This window comes from Phascolarctos cinereus, unplaced genomic scaffold (assembly GCF_003287225.1).
Source record: "Phascolarctos cinereus isolate Bilbo 61053 unplaced genomic scaffold, phaCin_HiC Scaffold_1;HRSCAF=81, whole genome shotgun sequence".
Classification (NCBI taxonomy): domain Eukaryota; kingdom Metazoa; phylum Chordata; class Mammalia; order Diprotodontia; family Phascolarctidae; genus Phascolarctos; species Phascolarctos cinereus.
The window spans coordinates 272,299,337-272,320,932 of record NW_027555514.1 but is presented as its reverse complement, the minus strand read 5'-3'; the positions used below and the strand labels follow the sequence as shown (position 1 = coordinate 272,320,932).

The window sequence follows — 21,596 nt, the reverse complement described above, 5'->3', positions numbered from 1 at the left end:
TATCTATCCCCCTTAGGGTTGTTGTGAGGATAGGACACTGCAAACTTTATAAGTATTGGGGTGGGGTGGAGTATTATATTGTTGACATCTCTTCCATCTCAAAACATTCTAGGTTCCTAAGGTTGGTTCTGGGGTGTATGCCAGTCTACCCACAAAGATCAAAGATCAGTCCAGTGAATGCAATGAGAGGGGAAAGCTTTCTTTCTTGAGCCTGAGTTTGAGCTTGAGGCAGGTGAGATTATTAGAATGGGAACTGTGTTTGCCCCAAGGACAGCCTGCACCCTTATCCATTGGCTCTAATATGTTTCTTCTATGGTGGGCCTCTATGCCATTCCTTGGATTGAACTTGAGACAGCTCCCCTATGGAACCCAAGAGTATGGCCAAAGGAAATATCTTCAATGTCATTGCCCCCCCCACCCCCAACAACTCCATGTTGTTCTCTGATATTGGATTCCCTGGCTGAGACAGTAGTTGTTCTTTTATTCTCTTCCCCCACCCAAGCCACTTTCACTGGAGCATTTAAGCCACAGTGTGATGGTTAGTAGGCATCCCTCTCAGAACAGGAATAAAAAAAATTGTTTTCAAGTTGTAATTTTATATTGGTTAATCAACCAGTTTATAAGTCACAACCCCCCCCCCCCATACATACACCACCCCTTCCAAAAGAAAATGGGAGTGGAGAAAAAATGCACTAGTCCCTGTGTCTACGTTTTGCATCTCTCTGCTAGCCCAATGCAGCTTTAAAAAGTCCTCGGGCACCCAGTAGAAGCCTCTGATTTATGGGGTTTACTAATGCTGGCTGAATACTGCTTGTCAGGGCGCCATGAATGCCTCTCCCTCCTGATACAAGAAAAGGCTTTGTGTTGCTAAGCGATTAGAGCAGATGTAATGAGATTTACCCCAATCCTGGTTTGCCCTTTCCTATCTTCGGCAAAATTGTGTGTGTGTGTGTGTGTGTGTGTGTGTGTGTGTGTATTTTTGTGAATTTCCCGAGTTTGCCTTACACATTGTGGCCAACCACGGCGTAACTTTCCCTGGACTTTAATGAGCGCTGAATATTTACCATTCAGAAGTGAGCAAAAGAACACCTGTCTACACAAGGAAAGGAAAATTTCCCTTTGTACACAGTGAAACACTATCCTAATGTTATATTCATAGCCATAAATTACTAGCTACACTTTCTTTTGCATACCTTATCTGTAAACTTGTTAAGGAGTTGGGGGAGGGGGGCTTGAAGAGAAAGAGGGAGGTGAGAGGAGAAAAGAGGAAAAGAAGGAGAGGGGAGAAGGGAGAGGAGAGGAGAGGAAAGGAGAGAAGAGGAGAGGAGAGGAGAGGAGAGGAGAGGAGAGGAGAGGAGAGGAGAGGAGAGGAGAGGAGAGGAGAGGAGAGGAGAGGAGAGGAGAGGAGAGGAGAGGAGAGGAGAGGAGAGGAGAGGAGAGGAGAGGAGTGGAGAGATTCATTTTCCCAAAAGTAAAGGATGAACAAGAAGAAAACATTATAGTGTCATTATTTTCATCAATAATCTTGAAACTGGCCCAGGGCTTTCACAGATTATGGTTATTTATGAAGATGGGGAATTGCCTGGTTCTCCCCCCCCCAATTTTAATCACGTTGATCATTTGTTTCTGAAAGGCCTGAGTGCACCCTAAAGCAGAGCACTTGTGTAGAATGCCAAGAAACTTTGGAGTGCTCATTGCCTGGCGGCCTAAAATATCTGTATATCTATGTGTGTAGCATTATTGGTGCGAATCAACGATAGAGCTGGATGCACAAACACAGGGAAGATTTTTTTTCCTTTTTAACTCTGTAAGACACGCTGGCTCTGCGCTCTTTGTTGGGTTTTGTAAGATGCATTTTGCGTTCTCCTTTCCGCTTGGCTTCATGCACGCAAACTGAATTTGCAAGTAATGCAGAAGGCAAGCAAGTAGCCAGGCGAAAACAGGCTTGGATTCCGGTCACGTCCCTGCTAACTGACAACAAGCAGACTAGCCAAAAAGAAAAGAAAAAAGAAAGAAAGAAAGAAAAAGAAAAAAGGAAAGAGAAATGAGAGGGGAAAAAAAGAAAGCAAGAAATAAAATCCACAACCAATTTCTTTTTGAAACTTGGTAATTGGGTATTTTTGTACGCAGATCACGCCATTTGGCCAGAACTCTAGGCTTAGCCACATCAGTGTTTCTAATTTGCCTCACATTACTTCTCTTCTGGCTTATTTATTTAATTTCAATCCCTCGGACTCCCCCCACTCCTTTTCCATCTCACCTCCCCTTTTTTCCAGGAATTCTCTGAAATGCAGCAAATCTATCTGCGGTTTAATGTCATTGTGCAAAGGCTAGAAAAGAGAAAGTGTGTGTTTGGTATGGGGAGGGGGGGAACCACACCCCAAACAAGAAAGCTTGTTTTTACCATGGGTTCCCCTCTCCTCCCCTTAGCCTTTCTCTCTAAATTTCATAGATCGATTCATTGGAGACACAATGAGAAGTTAGACGAACAGCAGCGGGATGAAAAGTGTGGGATGGAGCGCCCTCTTTTCCAAGCTTATTCTTTTGGTGGAATTATTTAACGTGCAGTGATTTCACTCAAGGACAATGAAGCTATTAATCATCCCCTATTCTCTTGGGGTGTGTGTGTGTGTGTGTGTGTGTGTGTGTGTGTGTGTGTGTGTGTGTGTGCATCTGCAGAATGGACTAGCAAGAACACAACTGTTACCTATATATCTTTTGCCCTTACATTCATCACAGAGACAACATACTGGCCAAGGCTGCACATTACACTTATCTTTGTCATCTTTGCCACCAAATGTTTTGTACCATCTCTACCCTCTAACTTATCCACCCCAGCCCCTTCCCTTCCATTCACTTTGCTCCAGCCCACTGGCATGGGGATGTCCTGTCCAAAAACTCTGAGAGGCATAGGATGATTTTCTTTAAAAAACAAACAAAAAAAACAAAACAAAAAGTTTTATTACGAAACTAGTTTGTATAAAACAGGGTTATACATGAACTTTGTAAGTCTGTAATAAAACAGTAAGAAAAATAGGCAGTGGTTTTAAGTTCTCCCAAAACAAGGCAGCAATAGGAAAACCAATGGCTACCATTTTTTTTTTTTGCGTTTGGACAATAGCTGCATAAACTTCGTCCCCTCCTCCAACAGGGTTCAACATTATTAATACATTAACAAAGTTTCTATAAAGTAAGACACATTGGTGCTAAAGTACGTCCGGCAGCCTCTCCGCCCCACCTGTAAGGAGGGTCCTTTACACAACCATATACAAACGATGGCAGTTGTGGTGGTTGACTATTTATCTAAAACAGGCAGAGGTAATAAGCATCACATATTAAGTATCAAGATATACACATTTTAAAACATTTGTACAAAACTTCTATAAATCTCTTTTCTTTCTCTCTTTCTCTCTTATATACAAAAATATCTTAATATATCCCCAAACTGGTTAGGATAGATACAAATAGATTTTCTCATAATAAAAAAATTCACAAAAGATTGGAAGCATTTTAAGATGAATACGGTAGAAAAGATGTCAAGGAAGGGGGGGGTCGTCTGAGTCAGGAGGGGGAAGGGAGGACAAGGAGAGAGTGATTTCAAAGGACTCTTTGAATACAGAAAAGTTTCATTGCAGACAAACTGATGGGGGAAGCAAATGTAGGTCCATAACGAGTGAAGGAGAAAAGGACCGCCACCCATTCCTGAAGGATTAAGACGTGAACTTTGGGTGAAGGGCTTGGAGTTCGGGGTCTCGGAAGGGGGTGTAGTTGGGGGGGTACTTTAGGCTCTAGGCTTGTATGTTAGCGTTCATATATATAGGATAAACATGTGCTACCCCCCTTCTGACTCCATTGCCACTGAGCCGCTCGTAGGCTTCTCTGCACCCCCCCCCCCCCCCCCCCCGCTCCAGCACAACACAGGCCCTTAAGTCAATGTTCATCTTCCTCTTCAGGAACCATGGTGCAAAGATGCTAGCTGTACTTCAGGGCCGCACTGGGGGCTGGAGATATGCAACTGCAGATCTGGCGTTGTTTTTTGTTTGTTTGTGTGGTGTTTGGGAGAGGGGGAGTTGATTTCGTCTTCTTCCTCCCAGAGTCGCTGGCGGAGAAAATAAAAAGCTAAAGAGGCAGGTTCTCTCCGGTCACCCTGTAACATGACAACAACGGAAGAGGTCAGTGTGGAGACTCGGCTGGTGATAGCTAGTAGGGGGGCCAGGCAGTGGGGGAGGCAGGGGGAAGAGAGGCAGATGGATGCACCGAGGGCCTGGACAGCTTCTGCTGTTCTTCAAACACTCCCTGGTCTTTTCCTTCACTACGCGGCCCAGCTAAGCACAACCAGGCAGGCAGCAAGCCACCCTTTCCAGCCCACGCCCTCCTCACTCCTCCCCCTTTGCTTCGGCACCGGGTCCCACCACCCCTCATCCTCAAACACAAATGGTTGAGAAGAGCTCCAGCACATCTAGTTAGGACTTCTCTGGATAAACACACATACACACACACACACACACACACACACACACACACACACACACACACACACACGCGCGCGCGCAACAGCAAAGCCAAACAGATGACGAGAGGGGAAGCGATGGAGACGAAAGTAACCCCCCCAACACACACATGCACACGCGCACCTTACTGGTGATCCCCTCACCTTTGCACACTGACACACAGAAGTGATGGGAGGGGGAGGGTTGCAGATGCCACCCGCTCCTCTCTGCCTCAAACAGACCCAGAAACGCAAAAAAAACCTTATTGGAGGTCGCCCCCGCTAACCCCCCCCCGCCTCCGTGCAAACATACATGCCGACGTGGTGGATGTCGCGGCAATGGAAATGAGAAGCCACCGTCTCCCCCTCCCCAGCACACACACACACACACACACACACACACACACACACACACACACACACACAACTTGCCTGCTCCTAAAGTTTGCTATCCGTCGGGCCTGGGCTGTAGAAGGCGCTCAGAACCAGTTTGTAAAGTCCAGAAGTTCTTGCTCCTCTGGACTGAGTGGGTCGTAGGAACCCTCGTCGGACGAGTAGGACGAGACCGGAGAGCCGGCCATTGAGTTCAGGTCGTTGGAGTAGTTGGGGGAGATGGTGGGCGACAGCACGCCCGCCTGGAAGGCGGCGCTCACCGCGTCGTGCTCGTCCAGCAGCTGCTGCAGGGCGCGGATGTACTCGACGGCCGAGCGCAGCGTCTCCACCTTGCTCATCTTCTTGTTGGCCGCGCCGTTGGGGACGTGCTCCCGCAGCGTGGCGAAGCCCAGGTTGACCAGCTTGACGCGGTTGCGCTCGCGCTCGTTGCGCCGGGCCACGGCCGCGGGCTGCTGCTGGGGCAGGCTGTAGCCGAAGCCGCTGAAGTTGAGGCGCCGCTTGCAACGCATCAGCTCGGGCGACGAGGAGCGCGGCCGTTTCACTTGCTTTGGCGCTGACTTGTGACCGCCCCCCGAGGCTTGGCCGTCGGCCGGACTCAGCTGCGGCTGCGGAGGCGGCGGCGGCGGCGGCTGCTGCTGCGCGCTCTGGGCGGCCGCCGCTGCCGCTGCTGCCGCCGCCGCAGCCGCCGCCGCGAAGAAGCAGGCGGCGGGCTGCAAGAACGGCTGGGGCGGCTGCGGCTGAGCTGGCTGCGGCTGGGGCTGTTGCGGCGGCGGCGGCGGCGGAGGAGGAGGCTGCTGGCTGACCCCGGTGCTTTCCATTTTGGAGGGGCTCTCCATGGGCCGCCAGGAGATGTGGAAGCCGGGAGGCGGAGGGATGGAGAGGAGGGATTGCGCGGGGAGGAAGGGGCACAGGGAAAGCCGAGACGTTGGGGGCAAAGGAAGAGAGGAAAGGGACAGAAAAGAAGGTGTCCGGAGTGAAGAAAAAAAAAGAAAGAAAAAGAAAAAAAAGGGAGACTCCTGAGGGTGGGGGAATGGAAGGTGGCAATGTCTTTCCTCCGCCTCCCACCGCTCCTCCTCCTTCTCCCTCCCCTCCTCCCTTTGCGGGTTGGCTTCGGGAGCCTCGCGTGGCGCTCGCGTGTGAGGCTGCCGCTAGCTGCTCCTTCTTGGAAAAAAAAAAAAAGGCAAGCGAGTGAGGAGCCTGCCTGCTCTCTCTCCTTGCTTCTCCTTCTCTGTCCTCCTCTCCCCCCTCTCTCTCCCCCGAGAGCTTCACTCTCTTGCTAGGTTTCCTTCTCTGCTTCCTGCAGCCGTGCTCTGGTCCCCTTTTTTTATTTCTCTCTCTCTCTTTTTTTTTTTCTTCGCTCTCCCTACCCTGGCGCCTTCCACGTTCCCTGGCTTGAAGTGAGTGCTTACGGTCCGGAGTGCGGCCGCCTTTTCAATGGGACACACAGCCCCACGCGCTCTCTCTGGCCCCGCCTCGCCCCCCACTCCCGCTGCTTGCAACAGCGGCGGCAGCAGCTCCGGCCCCCACTCCACCCCCTCCTCCCTTCCTCCTCCCACCCACTCCCCAAACTCCTTCCCCTCCCCCCTTCCTGGCCCCCCTCCCCGCCCCGGCCCTCGCGCCGCCCGATCCCTTGCAAACTCTCCATTCACCAGGTTTGTTGTTGCAATGCGTGCGCCTGGCGCGTGCCGCGCAGAGCGCTGAATAAACAGCTGGGGGAGCTGGGGCTGGGCAGGAGTCGGGGGTGGCTGCTTGCAAGGTTGGGGGGGGGGACCTGGAAAGAGGAGGAGCAGGGCTACTAAGGGAGTTGTAGAACTGGGGACCCTGCATTTGGGAAAGGATTATTTTGGGAGATTTACAGGAAAGACATTACAGGCACCATCCTGATGAAGCAAAGAAGCGAAGTTAGGGAAGATGTTTCGGGGCGTGGGGGGGGGTGTGGAGGCAGAGGAGTTTAGTGCACTCGCCCACAGCCACTTCCCTCCTTTTCGCCTGGTTGGTGTTTTCTGCAGTGATTTCGGCGCTGTATGAAACAGGAGTGGGTGTGTATAGTTGGGGTGGGTTTAGGTGAATTGCTCAATAGTCCGGGCTGAAAGAGAAGTGTGCCTGGAAAAGGGATTTTGGGGTGCATGGAAAAAGTGGGGCAGGTGTCACCTAGCTCCACGTGCTCGGCTAGGGGTGCGGTGCGTCAAGCGTTTTGGGGAAGAGGTGTAGGAGAGGTCTCTTCAGAGATTGTCCTAGCGTCCCGACACGAGAACCCCAGAGCCTTCTGGTGGGCCAGAATGGGATGAGGAGAGGATAGGAAGAAAGAAAGATTCGTGAGTCGTGAAGAAGGATCCCGAGGTCTATATCCTGCGGCCGGGAAGGTCTTTCTCCCTCTCGAAAAGGGATGGGGATTTCCTGGAAACCTAGAAGCGCTAGGAAAGGATCTCATCCCAGACTTGGCGCAGCAGGCAGGAAATTCAGCAGAGAACGTGCCCGGAATCCCCAGCGTACGCCCGTTCTTTTGAGATATATGACAGGAGACTGGAAGCAGTCTACTCTTTACTAAGTGATTCCAGCAATCAACAGTTTCGAAGGCGCTCCCCTCGAATCCCCTTGAGTTTCCTTTCTTCCTCCTTACACCAGAGTCTTCCTGCTCGTGCATATCGCGCAGCTGCAGGGATGGGAGACGAGGACCCTGAACCGAGGCTGGGACACCTTCCCCCAGTAGGTTAACTGCTCCCAAGAGAAATCTGGGAGACTGAGGTATTTTCTTTTGGGAAGGAGGGCGTTTAGGAGGGGTGATACGGGACGAAGTTGGAGAAAGCCAAATGGCAACCACTTTGTGGCCCTGTCTATTCAGATTGATTCCGCCAGAACGGCCAGTCTGTATTCGCGGGGAAGGAGCGCGAGGAATTATCCGAATAATTGCCCCAACCATATTTGCCCAGGGTACACGGCTTCTTCCCGTTTGAGCTGCTAAGCTGGGCACAGCAAGTTTTCCCAAAGGCAGAAATTTTCTCTGGGCAGCAGGGCATGTGAGGTAGGGAAAGAATTAACTCCAGGTTGTGGAGAAGGTGGAAGGGCTGTCTTTAAATGGTCTTTATGCTTGCTAGTGAGATTAAGGTCTGTAAATGGCGCCCTTCCATCCTGGACACGCTAGTTAAAATAATACCATACCCCCTCTCCCCTACCACCCTCCATTTAGTTCCCAGAGGCCCAGAATGAAGTACACTTTTTTAAAAAAAAATTTAGGACCCATCTGACCACAGTGCCCTTATCCTACCCAGTGGTGTATTGAAAAGAGGATTGGTTACGGAATCAGAAGACCTGAATTCGAATCCTACCACCAGCACCTTATTTACTGCTTTTATAACCTTGGACAAATCACTTCATCTTTATGGTCCTGTTTTCTCATCTATAATAAAAGGAGGCCCAACTAGGTGACCAGTGAAGTCCCTTGCCGCTATACAATTCTTGGCCCTTGCCCTGACCAGAAGCAAACGTGCTGCAATCGCCAAGGACAGGCAATAGTAGTTCTTGGAGCGCGATCAGCCCGCTAATTCTATGAGATCATTAAACAAATATTAGTTAATATTAGATCATTAAACAAATATCAGTTAAAGATCATACCACATCCCATTCACTTAAGATAAAAGTTTTTTCTCCCTTTTTAATACCAGGTTTTAAAAAAATCCAGAAAGAAAAACTAGCTGGTGGGCTCTATGGCTTGACTTTCTTCAGGTCCCAGCAAAAATTTCGTCTTCAAGAAGCTTTTAATGCCAGTGCCTTCCCTCAAAGGTTATGTCTAATTTGGCTTCTCTATATGTATTCTTATATTATCTCTCCCATTAAACTGCGTGCTCCTTGAGGGCAGGGCAGGGACTGTTTGTGCTCCCCTTCTTCATATCCTCAGGGCTGAAAGACACATTGCCTGGAATTTAGCAGGTGCTTAATAAATGCTAGTCGTCTTACCTTGTTGACAACAGATGCAAAATGAGGAGTACTTTGAGATGGACACTGGCCCTAGAAATGACTGATAATGGAAGGAACTTGATAAGGTGAAAGGGAGGTTGAGATCTCTTGGTACCCGAAATAACTTTCAGATGATGATGATGATGATGACGATACATTGTCTCGGAGCTATTACTCACGTAGTCCAGGATCACACAGCCGCGGGTGCCGGAGGCAGGCCTCGAACCTAACTGAAGTTTTTGTGACTTGGAGGTAGACCAGCTAGCTCTCTGTACCAAAAGGCGGCTACCACTCAAAAACCCTTTCTCCGTCGCCCCCAGCAATTCTCTACCTCTTTAAGTTGTTCAGTAGTTGCCAATCTACTTTGGTGGAGGGGGTTTCCTCTGCGGGAGTTCCCTAAACTGACAAAATCACGGTCTGCCCCAAGTTAAGAGCGGTGATGCACCTTCCTTTCCCTCTGGTGGGGAGAGTCAGGCCTCAGGAAACCGGCCAAGCCTACTTGGCACCGAGCATCAGGCCCTGTTCGACTATTCTTCAAAGTCCAATAAAGGAAGTCCGAGCCCATTCTAGTAAAGCCTAGTTATTACTTAACAGCACAGAACACTTCCTTCCCTCCTGCACCATCTGAGGCACGAACACATTTCACAAACATGCACATACAAAATTTACACTGGGAGCCTCCACGGATGGATCTACACAGTCAAGCAGATCCCTAGAAGGACCTAGACTTAAAAGAGGCTATTTTCTGTTTTATTCCAAGAATCTCTGCCCCCCCCCCCGGCTTTTTAAAACTCGGAGAGAGTCTGGGGCGGATGCAGGCAGTTCTGTCTCAGCTTGCCTTCTGGACCTTTGAAAGAGTCAGACAGGTGAGGAATCCTCCTCACCAGGAAAGCTCACCGTGCTTTTCCGAGGCAGCCAGGAGTTACACAGATAGGCACCTGGCCTCCGGCTAATTCAAAAAGTTAAATCCACCGCTTGTATTCCAAAGGCCTCTTTTCCTGGGAAGGTTCTAGGTGCCAGGTTGTCACTGTTTTCCAGGGATTTCGAAACTAGAGTCCGTAGACTTAGCAGTGATGGCTATTAACCGAAATAAATACACCGACCTTGCAGAGGCGTTGGGGGAACTCCCTGGCCCCTTCGGGAACATCCTTTCTTCCTTAATGCTTATATAATGTATAATGTATTACATATGTGTCCATATGCACACATCTCTTTAAGGTTTGCAAAACACTTCCCATATGGAGTTTTCTTTGAGGTTTACAACGTTGTAAGTCAGGAAGAGCCGGGTAAGAATTTCATCTCAGAAGACCCTGGACAAAAATTATGATTTCTCAGAGCCTCAGTTGCCTCATCTGTAAAAATAAGGATAACCCTAGTACTTACCTCATTCACTGAGGGGATAAAAATGGGAAAATATGGGTAAAGAGATAGGCACCAGGCCTGTGATTTTTGATACAGGAACCTCTTGGGTGGAGAAACTCCAAGCAATGCAACTTTGTGACTTGCAGTAATTTTAGAGTTGGGGCATTGAGAGGTAGTGTGGCCTCAGAAGAACTAGCCATAGAAGGAAAAAGAAGAAAACAAAACAAATAAACTAGGGTTCAACTCCCATAGCAGCCACTGCGGAGTGCTTGATCACAACCCCGTTTTCTTATCTGGACACTGAGTTACAATGAAAATAGCTAACATTTCCGAAGCGTTTACTACATGCCAGGCATTTTCCTAAGTGCTCGGCAATTATCATCTCATTTGGTCTTTGCAACAACCTTGGGAAGTAGGTACTATTATTACCCCCATTTTACAGATGAAACTGAGGCAAACAGGTTAAGTGACTTGCCCTGAATCCACCACAGCTAGTACTTGTCTGAGGTCAGGTTTGAACTAAGGCCTTCCTGACTCCATTACTCAAGATCATACAGACTGTAGGTCAAGGGTGGGTCTTGAATTGAAATCTCTGGGACTCCAGGATTGACTCTCTTGTCCACTATGTCTCAGCACTGACAGGATTAGTCAATAGTTTTAGAGTTACTCATTCTAACCTGTTTACGCTTTTGCAGTCTATGGGCACCCATATTTTCATCAAAATAATTCTGTTCTTTCTAATTCCACTTCTCCTAATCAGTCAGATGGAAACTGGAGCTCTGGGGTTAGACTGAAGACCTCTGAAGATCATTTCAGATCTTCTGAATACCTTTTAGTATGCATGGCAAAAGGTGTATGTTCTGAAAGAGCCAGCTCTGGGCAAAATGTGGTAAACCTGACCTTGTATCTGACTCCCTGTCATCTTTGTAGCTACCTTGACACCCACTTTAAAATATTCAGAGTCCATTGGGCATTCCCCTGTCTGTCATCTTCTGGTAGCCAGTCCTGGTTTACAAATATTATCTCATTTGATCCTCACTATAACCCTGGGAAGAAGGTGTTATTACTCCCATTTTACAGTTGAGGAAACTGAGGCATTAGAGGTTAAGTGACTTGCCCAGGGGCATACAGCTAGTAAGCATATGAGGTTAGATTTATACTCAGGTCTTCCTGACTCTGGGCCTACCAGCTTTAAACACTGCACCACATAGTTTGGGGAGGGAGCTCACAGAAGAAGGTAATGTATGAATGAATGTTTAAAAATATACTTATTAAGTTTTTACTGGGTGCAAATCACTTTGAAAAGCATGAAGGACTGAATAGCGATAATTTTCTCTGTTTTTAAGTGATATAGGAAGGAATAGGAGAGACACAAACCTGGGACATGTGAGAAAGATAGAGAAGAGCAACCTTTTGCTTTTATATAAAGCAACCTGTATCTGTTGATGTAGAAAGTTCCAGCTTTGTTTGCAGAGCAGAGATGCTAAAGATGAAAATAGTTAACTGAAAATTCAATTAGGTCAAGTTCCTCATTTTCCAGAAGAGGAATAGAAACTCATAAAGGGTAAATGACTTGCCCAAAGTCACCTAGGTAGTAAGCTAGTGAATGAGGATTTAAACACAGCTTCTTTGACTCTAAACCTAGCATTCCTTCCATTCCTTCTATAGTAATGGATAATGGCAGTGGTGAGAACACTGGCTAGCTGTGTGACCCTAGATAAGTCACTAAACCTCTCTGGTCCTTCCCCTCCCCTTTTCCACATAAGGCTAATGAGAGTTAATCTCCAAGACTTTTTTAGGCTCCCTAGTTTGAAATCCAGCTCTTTATCTATTGAGACAAGCTGGGGGATATTTACTCTGAAACACATGCTACCTTTCACTTGATCCAACTTCCACCAGCCAAGACTGGTTCTGGCCAAAGTCCTGGAGAAATATCCTGGCCCAGAGAAAGCTGAGAATGGTGTTCCCTTTCCTGGGAATAAGCCATCTGGATGGGATCCTATATAGGGTTAGCTCTGTAGCTGTGAGAGGGAGGAGGCAGAGCAAAACACACAGTAAGTGGTGAATTGTCATTTTATGCCTATGTGAAGAATTCAGACAGATAGCTGTGGCTTTTAAAAAAAAATGCCAACCTTATATACATACATGCATATATATATATATATATACATAGTTATTTGTATATATGCTTATTATGTCATATACGCATGCATGTATACATATACACATATTTAACAACAGTTAAGTAACTTGTGAGCCTGAGGCTTGGGAGAGAAGAACTAGAATGTATCCGGAGGCCTGGACTTAGAGACTGCCTCAGTGCAAGGCTTCCAAGCTACAGGAAGAATTACTGGGCTTTTATGTCTCCAACAGCACCCAGAGCTGACCTCCACCTACCCCCAACTTTGAGAACATAGTTATAGGGAAAAATTGAAATCATAAGAGTTTACATTTGTAAAGCACTTTACAGTTACTAGAATGCTTCCTCATGAATGATCTTGGGGAGTGGGAGGTGGGGCATGGTGGGCCTCCCAAAAGGCCTCCCAGATATGCAATGTGAGCATGACAGCTCTCTCCATTTTAAGGAGGGGTAAACTGAGTCCCAAAATTGTATTCATGTGCCCCATGTCCCATAGCTAGTGGGCTACAAATCCTGGGGACCTTGCACCTGCTCCCTAATCCAGAGAAGGTTCTAGTTTACCAGGAGGGCCTGTAAGAGAACAGAACAAAAACTTCTCTAGGTCAAAAGGAGATCTTCCTGTGCAAAAGCTAATTTTGTACCTTCTGTGAAAAAAAATTTAGGCTGATAGTAAAATCCACTCTAGATTTTTGAAATATCTGTCAGGGTTCTTAACTTTCAGATAATCAATAGTTGACTAATTTTTTTAATGGGCCTTGGAGAAATCTTCCAGAGTTAAATGTCGAGTTTGGGAGCAAACCCAGGAGAAACTGATCCTTTAACTCAAGGGGCAGCAGAAGTTGGAAGCAATTTCCACTGAAATCTCAGGTGGGGAACTCTCCCATAGTCAGTTACCGAAGCCTTTCCCTTGCATTAGAAAGGAAATAACACGTGACTCGGTCCCCCAAACTCGGGTGGTATCTGAATCCTGTAACAGCCTTCAAACTTTAACTTAGAAAAGTCATTCAAAGCCTCTGGGAATCGGTTCTTCGCTGAACTTGGCATATTCTTGAGCCTGGGATTGAGTAAAAAACATCCTTGAAACAGACACTTATGGGGAGGGGGAAAATACACACACACACACACACACACACACACACACACACAATACACCCAAACACCCATACACACACACAGTGTCTTGGTTGTTGAACTCTGCTGCAGTGCACCTGCATTTGGGAAATTTTAATTCTAACAAATCTCTCCAGTCTGTCTCTTAAAAAAAGAAAGAAAAACCTGAAAACTAAACAAAAAAGCTCTCTCTGTCTCTCTGACTGTCTGTCTGTCTCTGTCTCTCTGTCTCTGTATCTCTGTCTCTCTCTCTCTCCCCCTCTCTTTTTGGAGGGGGGAGGGGGAGGTAATTTGCAGCCACCCTCGAGGGTTCTTTTGAAGTTCTCCGTATTTGGCTAACACCCCCTCCCCATTTTCTTAAAGAGCCATTTACATTATGATTAAATTCCTTCCTAGGAAAAGCATAACGAAAGTCGTTCATCTATATAGATCTTGAAAGAATCAATACATTCTAAACTTCTGTAGGATTTGTTACACTGTTTTATTACAGTAGGCTACTTGCTTAGGTCCAGGCACATGTTTCTCTACCCCTTCCACCTCCTTTGCCCCCTCCCCACCACCTCCACCACCCCCCAAGAGTGAAAATAAAGTAAAGGTCTTTCATGGTAAACAAATCCAGCTGATTCTCCACATAGAACACATGAATAGCTGGAGGAGAAAAAAAAAACTAACAATAAATGCTGCATTTTTTTCTCTGCTGGGTAGAGCATTCAGGCCCAGGCCAGTATTCAAGGAGCAGTCCATTTTTTGCTCAGCAAGAGAGTTTAGAATAGAAGCGTGGGGTCTATTCAGAGATCTTTCCCCCCTTCACAATTGCCCGGCTTTATGAAACCTATCTTCCATGCCTTGTCAGAGTATTTCTGGGGACCAATTAGTGCTTTGTTGTAGGGCGTCTTTGCAGAATCTTTGAGCAGCGAGAAAAAGCGCTCTTGAGTCTCCCCTTATTTTGACTATTTCAGTCATTACTCAGTGTAATAATTAATATGACAACTGGACGCTGAGGTTTGTATAGAAACACCTCAGCCACAGGAGAGAGCGTGCAGTGGGTGGTAACGAGAAACACATCAGACTGAAGCCACACACACAAAAAAAAGAGAATGAATGGAAAGGGAGAAATAACAGGAATAAAGATAAAAATAGTTGGCACAACGCGGAGAAACAAAACAGGACTCGACAGGGGGAGAGGGAGGGAGGGAGGAAGGAATAGGCGGCATTAGGGGTGAAAAACCTACAGAGGTTAACTTATTTTGAAACTGTTTTCTGAATAAAGCAGGGTTTGTGTGTATGTGTGTGTATGTGCCTAGACTCTTAGTGCAGTGGGCTTTTTCAAACTTCACTGATCGTCTTTTAACGCAGTAAAAGGACTTTATTAGCCAACCGATCCCTAACTCCTACTACTCACCGATTTCTTTCTCTAAACGGTACCCTCACCCCAGCGACCTGAAGTTAAATAATTTGTTTGTATATTTTAAAATCTCCTGCACTTTGCAGCTTCGAACCCTTCAGCAAACTCAGGGTTTAGGAATTCAAAGACTTGGGGCACTCACTGAAGACGGCAAGATTTCAAAACAGGAAGACGAGTAAACACCTCGAACCTGGTTAACCGCACATTCTTGGTGATGTCTTACCAGATAGCAACGCAACCCTACTCCCGCTCCCCAATCTTCTCTCTCTCATCCTCCCACCCAAATGATCTGAGAGAGGCTTGCGCCCCGGCACCTCTTCCCAAATAATCAGAGAGCACTCCCTCACACACTCCCCATGATCAGAGAGGAGGGTTTATGCCATGCCGGGACCAGGGTTTCTAGATGATTCCGGGGATTTAGGGTTGGCATGGGTTCTTTTCCTCCACAGAAATGTCAATTTCAGAGGGGCCACGCCAGTGTCTCCCCTCCCCATGATCCGAGAGAAGGATTCATGCCATGCCGGGACTACGGTTCCTAGAGGATTCGAGGGATTTGAGGTTGGAATGGGTCCTTTTGTTCCACAGAAATGCCAGTTTTAGAGGTGCCACACCAGTGTCCCCAGCCACTCCATTAGGGCATAATAAATAATTAGAGGTTTTAAGAACATTAGACACAGCTCATGCTAATGAGCTAGATAAGGTCTCAAGCTAACCTGAAGTGACAGTTTGCATATAGGCCGGAGAGAAGAAAAGTTCAGTGTCTCTCCCCACCCCCAACCACACACACACACACACACACACACACACACAGAGAGGATTGCGCCTTCCCGAATTAAACTGCAGTCAAGACAGACGTGTCTCACGAGCAACTTTTCAACGCCCTCCCCTGTGCATCCTCCTCCTCTGGCCTTTCCTTTACCCTTCCGGTACCCGCTCTACCCACCCCCCCCATTCATACTCATCGAAATCCCCCCTCCCACATCCTTTCTTTCTCTCTTTCTGGGGTTTTCAATCGTCCAGACCGCTTTATGACGTCACAATTGCATAGCCTAACTAGAGCTTTCCTGGAGGTAAAATGTTGGCTCTTGGAATAATAGCCCAGGGGTGAAATCATGGTCTTAGGCTAGGCACCAGTGGACTTGGCTTCCTCGCATTTTAAAGTTTCCATCTCAGGGGCAATTTAGACTGGCTGAAAAAGCCCTCCAGGCTGCCTGGCACCTGCGCCCCTGGTTAGGGGCTGGTCTGGGGGTGGTTCAGGTGTTTGTGTTGGGAAGAGGGGATTTGGGAGGGTGGGTGGCTGGGTGGGGGTAGAATGGGAGCGGTGTCAGGGCCCCAGTGTCGCCTGGAATGCTTCCGCCTGCTTCAAAAGGGCAGGGGCAGTTTGCCGAAGTGGCTGAGGTCAGTCGTGTGTCCCCATTGTGTGGCCACGTGTCCTGTGTCCATCATCGTCTCCCCCAAAGTCCGATCGCAGCCCGACTCCTTGCGGCGCAACGAGAGAACAACCTTGGCAATAAATCATTCGGTTTCCTCAGATGTTGCCCCCCCCTGCCCTAAACACACTCCTCCCTCCCCCCCCCCCCCGCCACCTCCCCTGTCAGCAAGGAATGGGGAAATATTTACTCGTCTAACAGGTTGGAAAGGAAGCAGGCTACCTTTAGCACTTAACCTCTGGACCTTGGAGACTGAGGCAAGGCTATCAGCCTCTCATTAAACTCTAGGACCATCACTCCTACCTCGAGCTTTGTAAAGCCTAGCAAAGGTGGCGGTGCATTTGCAGAATAATAGGAGAGTACCTCCAGAGGAGAGCGTCTTTTCAAAATAGAACTCTTTGCCAATCGACTATTAGCAGATGGTTTCTGGAAGCCAAGTCTGTTCGGCAGGCTGCATAGGACAAGGGAAAGAAAGACTGCTCTGGTTGTAGAAAACCGGAAAATCGGGGTTTATGTCTTTCCCCTACCTCTGAAGCCTCCTTAGCTGTGAGCAGTTGGCTAAGTCATTGAAGTCAGTTTCTTTATGTGAAAACTGACGTGGGTTTATCTGAATTAACACGGGTTCTGAAATTCTAAGCAGGTATGCTGCCAGGATGGACAAGCCAGCTAAATCCTCCAAAGTTCGGTAATCTCCTTACGAAAGTGTATCACACACAATCGATCTACCAGCAATATAAAGTGCCTACTACGTGCCTGGCTCGGAGAGTACAAAGGAAAATAATCTGCGGGGGAGGGGGGGGAGACCCTTTCATTTGAATTCTCCTTAATCCTGAAAAAGACATCAGTGGGGAGGGGCTTATGCCCCTAAAGGGCAGCAGACCCCCCCCCTTCCTTTATTGGTTCCAGTTTTCCACAAAGGACCTTAACAATTCTGCCTGAGATAAGCGTCACATTGAGTTCAGTTCTAAGAGAAGCATCATTTCCAACCACCCTTCGGCCCCCTTTTAAGGAAAGGATCATCAGGAAACGGACAAGGCTTTTGCTTAATGACCATTGACTACCTGGAGAGTGGGGCAGCTTAAAGGCGTTGCTATGCGTTGAGTCACGCTTTGTGAGACCGGAGCCCAGGGGCAGGTGCTGGCTGATCCAGGTGCAGGACGACTGGAAGCCCCTATTGTCACCGCTAACTTTGAATTGATTAATTGGATTACTGGGGCTTCCCTATCCTCTCCCGCGTTCCTCCTCCCAAATCTTCCCTTCCCCTACCCCCATTTTTAAAAAAAAAGTCCTGGGCTAAGGAAAACAGAAGTCTTTTAAAACATCTTATGTACGTGCACCACCTACCGACCATTTGCGGTAGCGCTCGGGGGATGCAGCAGCTTGAGAAGACGTTTTTCTGAATTATGTCATTTCGTGGGGGCTCTGACATTTGCTGTGACGTACTGTGTGACTTTGGGTCGGTCATTCCCCTTCTCTAAACTTCACAGGATCATAGATCTAGAGTTGGGAGGAACCATAGACCTTGGAGCTGAAAAGGATCGTCCAGACCCTCCCCCTACTCCATGAAAGTTGAGGAAACAGATGATAGGCAGTCAGTTTCAGAAGTAAGATTTGGACCTAGGGCGGACTCCAGAACTAGTGTTTCTATCCCTCTCCCCCTCCTTTCTGTCTCTCTTCTCCCTCCTTCTCTCTCCATCTCTCTCTCTCTCTCTCTCTCTCTCTCTTTCTCTGTCTTTCTCCCCCTTCTCTCTTCCTTTCTTTCTTCTCTTCCCCTTTCTCTCTTCCCCCCTCTCTCTTCCTCTCTCTTCCTCTTTTTCTTTCTCTTCCTCCTCTCTTCCTCTCATCTCTCTGTTCCCTCTTTCCCTCTCCCTCTCCCTTCCTCCCCCTTGCTCTCTTTCTCTCTCCATTTGTCCTTGTCCTTATCTTCCTCTCCCTTCTCTTCTTCTTTTTCCCCACCCCACACTTACTGTTCTCTCCGTTGTATGAAAACATAAAAAAAGAACTCTGGCTTTTAACAGTTTAGAATCGCAGACCAGATCATACAGTCCTTAGCCTGAAATGTACCCTAATCAATTATCTGTGGCAAGGCAGTATGGCTTAAAATCAGAAAGGTCTTGCTTTGCATTCTACTTCTAATACTGGCTTTATGACCCTGGGGAAGTCAATCTCTCTGAGCCTACTAAAATGGGGATAGTAACATCTTTGCCATCTACCTCCCTGGGTTGTTGTATTGCTGAAATAAAATAAGAAATGAAGGGAAGACATTTTGTTACTCAAGTGTTAAGTGGCTGAAAGATCACTGGCTCCAGGATCAGAAAATCTAGGTTCAAATATTAGCCCCAAAACTCGATAACTGTATGTCATTGAGTAAATAACTTGATCTTCCTGTCTAAGCATCCTCCTATATAAAATGATGAAGTTGGAAGGATGGCCTGTGAGGGCCATTCCAGCTCCAGTCCTGTCTTCCAGCCCCTTGAAAGCAGATAAATTAGATACATTTTACAGATGAGGCAGCTGAGGCCTGGAGGGTTTCAGTTACTTGATGAATTGCCCATAATTAAAAAATTAGTAAGTAGTGCAGGGGAAGGCAGACAGAACCCAGATCTCCTGACTTCCAATTCAGTATACCACACCAACAGTTCTCAAATTTTTTGTTCTGAGGATCCTCTTATACTCTTAAAATTATGAGGACATCCCCCAAAAAGCTTTTATTTGTGTAGATTATGCTATTTACCATATTCAAATTAAAGTATTCAGTATTATTATGGAGATAGTTTTAATCTTCCAGACTCCCTGAGAGGGTCTCAGGGATCCCCAAAGATCACACTTTGAGAACCACTGAACCATAGCATAGACAAGAAATGAGATTCCAGGATTTTTTGTCATTTAGCTTTTACTCACTGAGAAGGACCATCAATTTCATGGCAAGCTCTGAATTTGGAGTCAGGAAAGAACTACATTTGAATTTCATCTATAATAATTACTAACTTCCTGACCATAGTCAAGACACTTATCCTCTCTGGGCCCTCTGTTTCTTTGTCTGTGAAATGGGAAGAATAACAGAAGCACCAGCTTTACAGAGAGAATACATATAAAGGAGCTATTCTTCATCTTCCACAAAACCTATTGACTCAGAAAGAATGTTGGATTCAGAATCAGAGGATTTGGGTTCAGATTCCAGCTTTGCCACTTTCTAACAGTGCAACTTTGGACAAGTCATTTCATTTCTTTAGGTATCACTTTTGTTTTGGACAGGCAATCAGAGTTAAGTGACTTGCCCAAGGTCACACAGCTAGTAAGTGTCAAGTGTCTGAGGCCAGATTTGAACGCAGGTCCTCCTGACTCCAAGGCCGAAGCTCTATCCACCATGCCACCTGGCTGCCCCATCACTTTCTTTTGTAAATTAAGAAGGTTGGACAGGATAATTTCGAAGACTGATTTCAGCTCTGTATACATGATTTAAAATACTTCTTCTATTACAATTATTTTTCAGGGAGGGAGAAGGTTATTGTCTACTCACAATTCATATCCAACAGCCAACAAGCATTTATTAAGTACTTTCTATATGCCAGTCACTTTGCTAAGCATAGGGGAACTAATTACAGGAAAAAAAGGACAGTCCCTGCCCTCAGGGAGCTTCCTTTCTAACGGGGGAAGGATACTCATACATGAGCATCTGAGAAGCAGGGGGAGGGAAGGTATCTGAAAGGTGATTAGTCTCAGTCCTTTCCACCAAATGGAAGTTCTGAGAAGAGTGTACCAATAGGAGAAAGGGTCCCCTGGAGCAGAGTAAGGAGACAGCTGAAGCGTGGTTGTATAGTCCAGAGAGTGGCTAGTCTGAGCTCTCCCCAAAATAGAAGTTCTGAGATAGGAAAAAAAAAAAGACTTTGTCCTCATCAAGATTACAAAGAGCATAAATATTTTTAAAGTGACATTAAATGCACCACAAATTCTAAGAATCATAGATTTAGACCTGGAAGTCTGGACGTTTAAAAGTCAACGAAGCCACATTTCCTCACTTTTACAACTTAACAAACTCAAGTCCTAAAGAGAGAGGCTTAAAGTTACATGCATAGTTAAATAGCAGAGCCGGGATCAACACTCAAGCCTTCAGATTCTAGGTTCATTGTTAATTCCGTCATACCACACACTGCCCTAATTTGATCAGCCCCCTAGTTATCTGGTCTGAAATATTAATTCCATGTTTATTAATTCCTCCAAGTTAATCAGCATATATTCAATTGTCATAATTTTCTGGCTTTCAACAAAATGGCTTTATTTTTATTTCTACATAATTTTTGTTTCCATGAAAATATCAAAATTCTCTACTCTGATTCGAACAATTTACAGAACATTTCTATAACAACGTAGGTGTGTACATTTTTATTCCAACATTTAAAAAAGAGACAAGAAAGCTAATAAAATGCTCTAACAACTAGTCAATAATATAAAGAAAAATAAAAATAGGCTTCATGCCAGATCTTAATCTGTACAAAGTAGTACAGATTAGTAGGATAGTAGTACAAGTAGTAAACACCAAAAAACTGTTTAGTACTGATTAAGTTGTTTCAGTGGAAAAGATTAGACCCTAAAGCAATGAATCATAGCAGTGTAATGTTTGATAAACCCAAAGACATTCAGCTACTGGGGTAAGCATTCTCTATTTCACAAAAATTACTGAGAAAACTGAAAAGCAGGCTGGCAGAAAATAGGTTATATATACACCATATATAACAATAATCTCCATATGCATATATGACCTAAATATAAACAAATTAAAGGGAAATAAGAACATGGGAAAAGAATATATTTCACAACTATGAACAGAGAATTTTTGCTCAAACAAGGGACAGAGATGATGATAAATTATTAAATGGACAATTTTGATTATGTCCAAAATCATTTGCATAAGAGAAATCAATAATTAGGATGAAAAGAGAAGTAGTGAATGAAGAAAAAAAGTTGCAGCAAATTTCTCCAATAAAGGTCTGGCATCCAAGATATATATGGGCTTGATGTAATTATATGAGAACAAAAGTAATCCTCAGTAGACAAATGATGTGACAGGACATTTTCAAAAAGAGTGCAAGTTATCAACAGTCTTATGAACTATAGTCCAAGTCATGAATAATAAGTAAAATGCAAATTAAAACAACACTGAAGTTCTGCCTCACATCCACCAGGCTGATAAAGATTAAAAAAAAAAAAGCAAAATGTCAATTGTTGGAGGGGCTGTGGGAAAACCGGTACAGTAATTAATGCATTGTTGGTAGACCTGAGAATTGATCCATCCATTCTAAAAAGCAATTTGTA

General features: G+C 46.1%; 1 protein-coding gene across 1 annotated transcript; it reads right to left on the bottom strand.

Annotated features, from left to right (window-relative positions):
- Positions 1 to 3,907: 3,907 nt before the first annotated feature.
- ASCL1 (achaete-scute family bHLH transcription factor 1) lies at positions 3,908 to 6,267 on the bottom strand. Its single transcript, XM_020982274.2, has 2 exons — positions 4,922 to 6,267; positions 3,908 to 4,147 (listed from the first exon to the last, which is right to left on the bottom strand). The coding sequence occupies exon 1, from the start codon at positions 5,716 to 5,718 to the stop codon at positions 4,969 to 4,971; it is 750 nt and encodes a 249-aa protein (XP_020837933.1). The 5' UTR covers positions 5,719 to 6,267; the 3' UTR covers positions 3,908 to 4,147; positions 4,922 to 4,968.
- Between the last annotated feature and the right edge of the window lie 15,329 nt (positions 6,268 to 21,596).